The sequence below is a fragment of the Symsagittifera roscoffensis genome, chromosome 5, assembly GCF_963678635.1.
Source record: "Symsagittifera roscoffensis chromosome 5, txSymRosc1.1, whole genome shotgun sequence".
In the NCBI taxonomy this organism is placed as follows: domain Eukaryota; kingdom Metazoa; phylum Xenacoelomorpha; order Acoela; family Convolutidae; genus Symsagittifera; species Symsagittifera roscoffensis.
The window spans coordinates 63,486,045-63,498,429 of record NC_087066.1 but is presented as its reverse complement, the minus strand read 5'-3'; the positions used below and the strand labels follow the sequence as shown (position 1 = coordinate 63,498,429).

General features: G+C 35.5%; 1 protein-coding gene across 1 annotated transcript in view; it reads right to left on the bottom strand.

Moving 5' to 3' along the window:
• Nucleotides 1–11,587: 11,587 nt before the first annotated feature.
• Nucleotides 11,588–12,385, bottom strand: part of LOC134846030 (uncharacterized) — a 13,119-nt gene continuing 12,321 nt past the window's right edge. The window contains exon 3 of the mRNA XM_063863200.1: nt 11,588–11,825. Within this exon, the coding sequence (XP_063719270.1) occupies nt 11,770–11,825 (56 nt within the window). The 3' untranslated portion in view covers nt 11,588–11,769. The remainder of the gene's footprint in view (nt 11,826–12,385) is intronic.

The window sequence follows — 12,385 nt, the reverse complement described above, 5'->3', positions numbered from 1 at the left end:
GAAAATTTAGACCAAATATTGAGTATACCAAAGAACAAACCTTTTTCAAAAATGTTGCTATGTTTGACTTTGAATCAATTTACGTGCCATTCGAAGAACTAAAACCAACCAAGACAAAAACTTGGATTGTTTTGCTTGAACCCATATCAGTGTCAACCTCATCCAGGTTGCTTTACAAACCAATCTTTTTGTTTGACAAAGATAAAAAAAATCCCTCATTATTGAATTTGTGGCAAACTTGGATTGGATTTGTTGGCTGAAAAGAAAAAAGCGGAGATCCGATCAAAATTTCTGGAAACTGAAAAAACATCAAAATACGGCTACATACAGTTTTGTGCGTTCTTAAGGAGCGAGGTTATTTGAATAAAAGTGAAGCAAGAGAAAATAAAGACGAATGTATCGATAAGAGGATGAAACCGACTCTTTATGAAAAATAATTTCTAAAATTAAAAGACAAAAACTTAAATAACAAAAAATTGTACATTTCATTTCTCAACAAACATAAAGCCTCCCAAAAATTGGTAAATTACATTGAATTTGTTCAATGTATAGTTGACAAAGGCACATTCAGTTTTCAGTGCTTCATTCCCTCTTGCAGTGAAGAGTCGAATCTTAAGGTAGGAAGGCTTGTTAACATTGAAATTCTTAATCGTGACATGTCTTTTTTGTAAGTTGCTATATCATAAACTTTTTTGCAGTTGGCAAGCTCCTGCTCAATAGTTGACTCTTTTTCAGAAGTAAGTTCCCAAATAGGAACAAGTTCAAGGTTTTCAGCATCGTGAATAACGGTATTTCTAATTGCTGAGCTTGCTTCTCCTTCTTTTTCACTAAGATAGACTTGCTGTATTTTTCGATTTGTCCCGACTCATTTGTCTGAATAATTGGAAGCAGGGTTTAAAAAAAAACTTTTTGCCTTGTAGGATTTTTGTGACCATTAAAATCTCCCAATTATTGTTTGATTGTTTAAAAATTCAATATAATTGGAACTGGTGTCTGTTCCTGAGTACATTTTCAATAGAAGAATAAACTAATCAGATGAGGAAAATTGAGAGAAATGATTTTGATATCGAATAAATATGGAAGTAAACAGTATGAGTCATTCAATATACCGTAAAGGAAATAGAACTAAAAATGGAATTTTGCGTGAAGTTTCCAAATATCGAAATAATATATGTATTAGTGCTCTCATATAAGTCCATAACTCTGAGAAAACTTCATTGATACAGATGGGTACTGCTATGTGTCTAGTTCTTCCCAGATTTTTTCAGATTACTGTAGAAAATCGATTTTTATTGCCATTTCCAGTGAACTTTACGAAACTTATATAGTAACTAAAGATAATTATATAGTCTCTACTCACAATTGCTACTGTTCATTGGAAACTTGAGACTGGTTAATCCTTGGATCAAATTTTACAAATAAGTAAGTTTCATTTCAGATATCAATTTTTTTCTTCTCTCTACACTCTGTACAAACACAGATTTTCTTCGAACAATACTTCATCACTTGGTGAAGTTTTCAACCAATTGAATCGCGATGTTCATCACAAGTTGCAATAGAATGATTGATTTATTGCAACACCTAGAGAGATAAACCAACAGCCTACCAGTTTTTGGATTCAAAACACCCTACCATTTTTTGGATTCAAAAAGGCCTGTATGATATAAACTGATCAAATCAGACCCTACCTAATCAACGAAAAAAAAATTGAACCTTCTGTCATCAAGAAAGCAAACGACTCTGTTTCTTTGTTTCTTTCAAATTTGAAGACATTCAGCCTTCTGGATATTATGAAGTTTTTGAGTTGAGCTACTACTTTAGACTCTTTTCCAAAAGCTTACAAGGCCAGTGAGATGAAAAGTCTTTTCCATACGAGTGGTTTGATGCTCTCAACAAGCTTGATGAACAACAGCTACCGTCGTATGATGATTTTTACAGTGAATTGAAGCAAAGCGACCCTCTCGATAAAAAGTTTGATGATTATCAAAAAGTTGCTCACACTGGTATATCTAAAGAGCAAGCCGTGAAAAAACTATGACTAAAAACCAAACCACCGACCGGATTGGAAAACTAAAACTACCTGAAATCTATCTGGGAACAGGAAAAGATGCCAACATCCGCGACCTTCTACAGTGATATAACAACGAAGATACGCAGAAAGCGATTGAACTTTATCATGACAAAGGGATAGACATGTTAAAGCTGGGCTGCTCACTGCCAAATCCAGCGAAAATCTGTCTACACAAGTCAACCGAAAATAAATTTTACCCCTTTTTTCTCGAGCAATAGTGAATTGGTGGAAATATTACGGAAAGATATGACCAGGGGTCCCTCAATTGTTTTCACAAAGAGAGCAGTAGCAAACGAGACGTTTTTTAGAAAATCAAACAACTTGTGTAAAGCATTCGTTGGCATTGATGCTTGTCAACTCTATCCTTATTCCATGAGTCAGTTTTTATCATTCAAAGTAGTGATTGAGGTATTATTTTTGGCTGTGACCGATCAGGTGTTATAATTAGTAGAAAAAGACCATATTAACCACAGTGTTGTTAAGACTTTAAGAGAATACAATCCCTGATGGTAAATAGTGATATTATAGAATCTAATAAAGTTGTGATACAAAAAATCCTTCAATTCATTATGATCTTTTCGTTTCCAAATGGAGACATATTACCTACAGGACAGTACAAGAGCCATCAATCCTCTGCAAATCTACAAATTAAAAAGTTGAAAAACTTTTTTTCATAGCATTAAAATTGAACTAAGGGATACTATAGGTTAAAAATTTCTTTTTGTTCCGCAAGATTTCGCATAATCTTTTTTTAAAATTTATTTTTCATATAAGTTGATGATCCAAAATTTAGCTATTTTTCTCATTTTTTGTGGACAAGCAAGAGAGCGTGGAAGGTGTTAGTGTGCTCTTGCATAAGCTCTTGGGAAAACTGCAATACCCTTTATTAAAAAATAAATAGTCTCAGCTGCAAAAAGGATTGGAGCAAAATTTTTTAAAATTGCAGCGCCAGAGATTGGAAACCTCTTTAAGGGACGTAAAAAACTCAAAACATTTGCAAGAGATGTGGAAACAAAAAATAGCTCGACAACATCTGGGAGGTTGAAAAAAGAATTCGAGCGTAGAAGTAGAAAAAATCCATATCCCAAAAAAATAGATCGAAAACCATTCGCTCTCGCAAAAATTTTTTGACAAAACAAATTGAGAATAAATCAAAGTAGTCAATATTGGTATATAGCTTGTACAAACTTTTTCTGCAGATTTTTGAAAGTCCCAGTTTTTGAAACAATTATGTCACCTTACATACAAAAAGAATTTTTCAGTACTTCTCTAGATGAAAGCACTTTTGAATTTGAATTTGAGACAGACCATAAAATTTCTTCCGTTATGCGTGATACCTACCTCAGTTTAACTCTTCAATTGTTCAAAGGACGGTTGTTTGATGCTTTCAAAAAAAAGGGGAAATAATGCAAAATAAGAAAATGAAACAAGAGAAACCAGAACCTTACTTAACCTATGTATACAATCTTCTACACTCTCTCTTCTCCAATTGCGGAGTTTTTATTAACATTACAATGTTGTACTTGCTTGCCATTGATATAGTTATGAAGAATTGTCAGAAAAATTTGATATGTATCCGTTCATTGATAGAGAGAATTCCTTAGGGACACAGATACAAAATTTTACTCTGTCAGAGGCTTTTCATTGATTTTATTACTTTTGAAAAGTTATTAAAACAAGCAAGCAAAGTTTGCTGTATACTAGAAGAGTTTTAGTAGCTGAACCCAATCGTCATTACTTGCAATGGATTCTAGCAAATGAAAATGCTCAATTACATGGAAGCTATAGAAAGAACCTTTAACATTGCATCTCGTCAAAAGCAGTTTATTAGGGAGAATGTGTCCAATAATGCTTCAATAAGAAGAATAGCTGTTGCAATGAATATAAATTGAGCTGTTTTAGGAATTTTTCATCAAAAACCTTTCAACTATCGAAAATTTTATTGGTAGTGATTAGCCTTATTCGGGGTGGAGGAGCAGTTGCTTCATTAGAAACAACTTCTCCCAGTCGCCCTGATGTTAAAACAAGGAAAGCAAGGAAAACAAGGAAACCTTTAACGAAGATTTTTAGCTCTTCCAATGGAAGATTTTCATAATCACTACATTCTTGTTTCCGAACTGACTTCAGTGCATTTGACTACTTGACTTCAGGATGCAGCTGAAGAGTTTCATAGTCCAAAATTTAGTGGAGAATGCTTGAGATTAGGAATTTTTTTTCAATTTATTTTGGAGCAAGTAACGGAAATGTTTTTTCAATTTTTTTTTGGAAGAAGTAACCGAAATTCGAAACAATTGCTGAAACGTTCTTTTGTTTGAGCTTTCGGGTTCCTATTGGAATTAATTTTGAATTTTTTAGTTGACTTTTCATTGTTATTGTCTCTGTACTATCTCTTTTGATTTTTCTTCAGATCAGAAAAAAAAAGACAATGGATTTTGTTCAATTGAAAACCCGAGAAATTTTTACAACATTGGCTGTAAAACAGTGTTCATTAACCTTTGTTTATTACATAAGACTTGTGTATGGGACTTTGTTGAATCAGCACCTGAATGTATGTAAGTCATCATTCTTACTTTTTAAACCCTTTTTGCACTATCAAACTATCAATTTCATTGTTTGTAGATGTAAATCAACAAAAATTGCAAATATAGATAATTTTTCACTTCTGAAAACTACCGAAAAAAATCTTGGGTTCAGGTTGAAATATATGGGGTTTTATCCCTTTGATAAAGTTCCTCAACTAACAATTCATTTTTTCCAGTAAATAAATTAGCTCCAACCAATGATAGAGGAGAACATTGGATCATGATTGCTCGATTTGACAAAACCTACTACTATGCTGATTCTTTGGGAAGAAAAAGTTTCAACTATTGAATTTTGAAAAAAGTATCAGCGCATGGTTCGAAGGATACCTCAAAAAACTGATATTTGGAGTAGTTTTTATGCAATTTATTCAGCATTTCTTCTTTTTATATTCTACCTGAAGAACTTTAATAATGTTCATAATGTTGATGTTTTGAATTTCATCAGTAATTATATGTAAGAGCGCAGTATGTTACTTTTAATGTGAATACAAAAAGATGCAAAAAAAATTATTTGATGTGGTGATTTTTTACTGTAACTGTAATTTTGCAACTGTATTTTTCTGATTTAATCTTTCTTCCTTTAGTTTCTTAAAAAAAAGAAAAATTACGATTCACAGAAGTCCAGTTGAGAAAATCCGGGAGTATGTAGGAAAACTCGGAGAGAATGGTTATTTTATTACCGGGAGCTACGAATTCAATAACAATTAAAAAAAATAAATTGAATGTTATTGAATAAAACAAAAATACTGAAAAAGAAGTTTTTCCAGATAATTTTTGTTTGCTTCATTACTAATCTTTTTAAGAGTTTACTGTTGGGAGGATTAATACATTACGAACTTTCAAGATCTACCGAAATACTCTTTTTTAATCTTTATCTTATAAAGTGATTTAGTGTAAATTGATAAATGAGAAAGTAGAAAGATGCAATTTTGGAGTGGTTGGAGTTGTTGATTCAAGAATTGAAACTGGAAAAATGAAAAATTTCACTGGCAACCGAATTCTAGTTTTAGCGAATCAATTTCAACATTTTCCTGTTGTTGCCAAAGTTTACCTCTTCTGTTACACTAAACATTTCTCACGCTTAATAAACAAGAGTAATATTTCGATAAAATTTGTTTACGGTGATCGGCGCCCCTACTCACCCTGGGGGGGGGGGGGGGGGGGGTAACATCTGTCGTTGCAATTTTGACATAATTGTATCAGAAAGCTTCTGCTAACGTTCACTATTTCGCTAAAATAAGCAGACACAAAACTTGTTGCTTCAGCGTCCTCACTCACCAAGGGGGTTAACATCTGTTGCTGCAAATTTGAAATATTTTCCTGAATTTTTTTTTGTTTATATTCACTACCTCGGATTTATAAACAAACTTAAAAGTTGCTCATACACTTCAGCGTCCTCATTCAACATGGAGGTAACATCTGTAGCAGCAAACTTGACATATTTTCCTGTGAAATTTTTCATTTACGTCCACTACTTCGATTTAATTAACAAATATGAAAAGGTGATTGAAAAATTTTGAGTTTTTTCTGAACCGCACCATCTGAAGCTTACCATCAAGAAAACTATGACATCATAACACATAGGATTTCAAACGTTCCCTTTTGGCTTCTGAAGCCTTGCTGTATTGGCAAATCGGGCGCCAAAATTTTTAAAACCCAAAATTTCTCTCGAAACTTACCCTCTTCCCATCTGAATCTCTGAAAAACATAACCTTAATACACGGGAAATTTATTCCATATTTTAATACATAGGGTGCGGACCGAATAATCTGCAGTCTGGGTTAATACCTAAAGGTCTGCAAAAGGTCCGAATGATTCCCCACACAGGAAAACATTTCGAGCTGAATTAGAAATTTTTTGGGATACCAAACGGTCGAGTTTTTGATATTATCTTGGGCAAATCAGCATGGGCATTTTGAGTAGTGGTGCTAAATCTGTTCAAAAAGTATGTGCAATTGCAATTTTGAAATAATTTTTGGTACATCAAAGCGGTTACGATCTAGAATGGTTATGCTATACCACGAAACTTAAAAAGACGAGAGTCTAACGAAAGTATCTGACAAAAACAATTCACGACAAAAAAATTGGTCTCTACTTTTTAGCAGCTGCCTGTGCGGAAATAAAAACAGAGTTGAAACTGGCTTTGTCTGTAATTTGGGCTCGTCCAATTGCAGAAAATATCTTCTGTTTCGGCGATGCAAAGGCAGCAGCGACTTTCCAACAGAACTCTTTAGTCAGTGTCACAAAAGTTTGTGCTTCTTGTCATGTGGTATGTCATTGATGAAGTGTGAGCGATTCCAAATTTGGATGATGACCTCAACAGAAGATCTAAGTTTTTCGGTTTGACGAAGAGAGCGGGACGGATTTGGCTTACCCTCGAAATGCGAAATCTTTTATAAAAGGCCAAGGCGGATAAGTGTTTAATCAATATGCAATTAGAACAGACCAAAGCACACTTTCGTTCAAGGATCGGCTGATGAAGTTATTTCTAAAAGTATAAAAAGTTGATGAAAAAAATAGCGAAAAACTTATTTGGAAGAAGATAGATGATTTGTGTGACATTTAGAATATTCAAAAGAAAAATTGTGTGAGGCATACTGACTGAAAATGCGTGTATGTAATCGACATGTAATCGACACTGATACATCAGTGGTTACCATCTCTTATTTTTTGCACCAAGAGAGCAACGGAATTAGAGAAATGATCTCCACTCATTTACATATGTAAAAAAAGTGCCGAATAAAATATTAACTTCATTAAAAATATTTTGCTTTAAAGATAGAATTGTTCGCGCTAGTGAGGATTAACAAAACAACGAGCTTACTTGCCGAGAGCTCCCCTGTAGAATTGGTCGAGATAGTTCAACCTTCGAAGATATCGTCCCTCCTAAGCCAGCAAACAAAATTTGACAAAACCGATGAACCCGCCTCTCCCCCCCCCCCCCAAAAAATCAGAACTAAGGAAGCTAGTGTTATGAATTTCAGAGGAGCGATACTAGAGATGATTTGACCCGGGCATACGAAAAACGGGACCCCTCAGACCCATGGGAGGCAAGTGATAACCGTCGCCGGAAGTGTAAATGGCCCTTTCAAAACTCGGAAACTAGCGGCGGTGTTGCGCTCAATTTTTAATATATTGTAGGCCCAGTTTAAGGGAAGCTGAAGTTTGAAACACCAAACCCCTAAGATCCCCACTTCCGGTTTTATAACCTAAGTAAACAAACCCACCCCTAACTTCCGGGAGTCGTTTCTACGCCCCCAATGAGCGCAGGGAGCTGACACTTGGAGGGATGATAGGTAATGGCAAGATACATCTTGTATTATAATTTGAATCAAACACGGCAGTTGGACCGGAAGCTATTAGCACTTGGAAAAACAATCCCTTAGATCGGAAAAAGCTTTTACACAAAATCGTAAGCGGTGGCATAAAAATTTTATTGCGGCATTGGACATAAGATACGAACCCTGAAAAAAGACCTTTTGCGAGTTAAAACCCTCCGGCAACTCCTTCCGCTGTTAGTAGTTTTTTTCCGGAAAAAGTGATAATGGACCTTAGAAATGGTATAACTTGTGAAGTATTCATGCCATATGAACGAAACTTGGTAGTTAGGACCCCCATGGGATTCAGAACCCAAAAATGAAACTTTGACCCCGGTTGAACCTTGGGTGACCTTAAGTTGGCCTTTGGGCTCTTAAGTCCAAATTTGCATGAAAAACCCCGAGATCAACACCGGAAAGTGGCGTATTCCCCAGCCCAACCCTGAAATTGTGAATGGATCACCTTGCCAAAAATTGGGAGGAAAACCTATATTTCGAAAACTAGAGCAGTAGCTATTAGAGATATAGTTTTATATTGCAACCTTAGGTTAGTAGAGTTGATTCAAAGTAGACTTGGTAATTTTTGAGCTCAGCTTAGCTTGGCGAATGATGTATTAATAGCAACTCAACTAGACTAAGGATAATTAGTCCCAGAAGAAATTGATAGTAATAGAACTGCAGCATGAGACTTAAGTCTCCCAAATAGTATGACGGACGGGGAATTTACTTGGCTTCCCGGAGGTGACTTTTGGGTTTGACTTGATCCTAATAGACGAACTACGTTCCCCTGATAGCTAGTAGGTCGGGATTGGAACAGAGTACAGATTGAACTTTTAGATGCCTGAAATAAAATAGCTACCCATAAAAAGGGTCTTCTCGTACACTTGGGAGGTCGGAACGTTAACGGGATAATCCTGGGAGGATCACTGAGTAATTATAACATGGTTTGAAGGTTGAGTTGAACCCAAGAGCTGAAGTTCACTGAGGTCAGGAGTAAGTTGATTAGAACCGTAAGACATTTGTTTGCTCGATCAAACTGTGACACTTACCGCATACCGGGTAACTAATAAGCGTAAAAAGATTGATAAAAGAAATCGAATTTGTGACGTGCCAGAGTTGACAGACAGGAGGAGGGATATAGTCTTGAAACATGTGCAGACGGGTGATTTAAGCGGATATCAGGACTGATAGGGAATGGGGTGACTTAACTAACACTAAGTGTAAAGAATGATATGGGTACCGCAGAAACCTGTAAGAGGCAGAACAGTTGTTAGTTTCTATTAAGATTTGTTGGTTCTCAGTCAGAAAAGAGAGCAATTGATATTGAGAGAGAGTATAGTTGGTTCTCAGTTAGTTAGAGAGAACAATTATTGCTAGCGAATCGAGTGATTGGTTCTCGGAGGTAGAGAACAATTATAGCAGAAACAGTAGATAGTTGGTTCTCGTCAGAGATTCTCTAGAGAGAGAGAGAGAGAGAGAGAGAGAGAGAACAATTTAGTGTTAGTGGAGTTAGCTGGTGGTTAATTGCAATTAGGCAATTTGGCTGATAAATCGCAGACCCTTTCCTTTTGATTTGATTATTAGATTATAACCTGGCCACTCAGAACCCTCTGTAATTAGACGTATACTCAACTAAATTAAATTACAATAAGAAATACTTGCAACTTTATCGAGTAGACAAAACAGCCTGAGAACAGTGCGCAAAAAGGGGCAAGCAACATAATACAATACAGAATAGTTGCCACCAACTAAGCCTTTCGGGATTATAGGTAGTAGTGAATCTCGGTCACCCCGCTGAATTCACTACCCAGGGGACCAGTTTGCGGTTTTGTTAGGAAAGAGAGAACGAACCAACAGAAGCAATCCCATAATTCTACTATTTTGCTCTAAATATAGAATTGTTCGCGGTAGCAAGGATTATTAAAACAACGAGCTTACTTGCCGAGAGCTCCCCTAAAGCTTCGCGAAGACAACAAAACCCGGTCCAGGCTGAAGACCCGGTCCTGGATGAAAAACCCGGTCCTGGATGAAAATGAAATGGACAAATTGATAGTTCTCGAGTGTATGGACTCCGCAAAATATTTCATCACCTGAAGCTAAAAAAAATTACGCATGCTAATTATTTGCACCATTGATATTGAAAATTACAAAAAAAAATCTCAACAAATACTAGCCAATCAGGCGGAGATCAAGAACAGTTATTGGATCATGGATAAATAATTTACAATCCTCTTTCTTTCACAAGGTGGCTGAACAAGTGGAGGCCTTTCATACCAGGACACCATGGAGATTCCAGAGGCGAAAGCAGTCGAGATTAGGATCGTGGCATGGAAAAAGCTAACACCTTTGGGTTGTAACTGCGTTCGGTATTTGTGCAAAAAATTCAAGTAGTTCTGAGGGAGCTAGTCCAAATGTGGCGTATAGACAAGCTTCAGAGGAAAATGAAAAAAAAATGATTGCTGGAGTATTGCCTACTCTAAGCTGTAAACTTAAAAAAACAGAACGTGGCAAATAATCAAGAGAGGATTTTAAAATATTCGAACAGGAATTAACAGAAACGAGAGAAGCAAAATTTGCGGGGAAAGGAAGATCCTTCAGAAGAAACAGGAGTGTAAAAAACCGAAGAGTGAACATCAGAGTCAGATCCAAGCAATGGGTGCGGCCAACAATGGGAACCAGGTCAAACAAAAAAATTTGCGGCAGCAGAGAAAATATGCAGTAAATGCAGGACAAAATCTTTTTGTAAAATTGTGCAAGACTGCGCAGGACACGACAGTCCAGATGAGAATAGTAATATCGAAGATGCCATCATAGGCCTTTCGTTATCAGAAGACAAAGAGAGCAGGATTGTGGACGAAACAAAAATCAATTGGACAGGTGCTCCGGGTGAAACTTTGAAACTTTAGAGGATTATACAATTCCATAAACCAAACCTATAAAAATGCTAATCATACAAATTTCATAGATTTTGCTAAAATGGCGTCAACGAACTTTCAAAGATTTTTTTTTGTTTTAGCATAAAAGTCGGTGTTTTGTATTAAACAAAAAAGAAAATGATTTCAATATATGGAAATGCTAAGACTAGCATTCTTTAATGCAAAATTTGTTTTTTGTGTGGATACGTAGTCTTGAATACACGAAATTGTTTTTTCCCGTTTTTCCAGATAAATTTTTTCTTCAAAAACGCTATTTCTTTTGTATGGCATGTTTATGTATGCCTTGATTCATGTCTGATAATTTGAAAACTCAAAGTTTGGAAAAATGCATCTTCGAAAATGTTTGCCAAAATTTGAAAGTTTGATGCTTTCACTGCTATATATGTATGTATTTTTGGTTTATGGGAAAATGCTAGTCATACAATTTTAAACTACTAATCATAAACCACTCATGCAATTTTCTGTACTTATGGAATTGCATGAAAAGTGTATAATTAGCATATTTCTTTTTCCAATTATGAAAATTATGTGATTAGCATTTTTGGTCAATGCGGAATTATAAGATAGATATACAAATTGCGAGTCAGACTATATAATTTTTGCGCATAGCAATCTGGAGAATGGAACAAAACTAGAGCTAAAACACTTTACAGTTACTAAAAAAATAGTCGTGATATCGAAATTATTTTTTGAGCTAATGAAAATGGCAGCAAAGTTGCTGAATTTTCACTTCTATCAGGTTTTTGCTACCTCTGAGAGATTACCCGAATTGATCTCGCACTCAATAGTAATTTGCTGAAATTCCTGCGCTGCATCTGATTCCTGTCAATTTTTCGTTAAAATTAGAGACAAATATTTAGCCTTTATGCGAAACCACTGAGTCTTTGATGGAGTAGTGCTGACTGGCTTCCTACAACATCTAAAATAAACAGAACTGAACGAACATCAAGAAAAATTTCATCTGAACTCAGGCATTCTACCATTCATTTCCAAGCTACAAAATGTTTTCAATAGGACACATCAATACGGTGCCAAATGAATTATGTCGTAAATTAAAAGCGCAGAGCAAAATGGCTATTTTTCTACAATTTTTTGCTAGAAAAATGGTGTAAAACCTTTCAAATTGATTATCCAGTGCTAAGAAATTATGCCATTTTTGAATTTAAACACAAATGATTGAGAGACTTCTATACTTTTAGTTTTCTACGTTGCCCTTGTCGAGATCCCGCTCAAAAACATTTCAGGTTTGTGCGGTTTGAGCAGTTTTTGGGACATATGCGCTCAAATCGCTTGAAAACTGCCCAAATCTTTGCATCTAATACTAGCAAGAACCGCTCAAACCGCCCAAAACTTAAGCGGTTTTTCTTAAGTTTTTCCCAAAAATTTTCCTCCGATGTATTGGTTGCAGGGTACACATAGCCAACCCTTCAAAACTCAAACTTCTAACTTTCCTTAATATCAAAATTTACGCCAAAAACT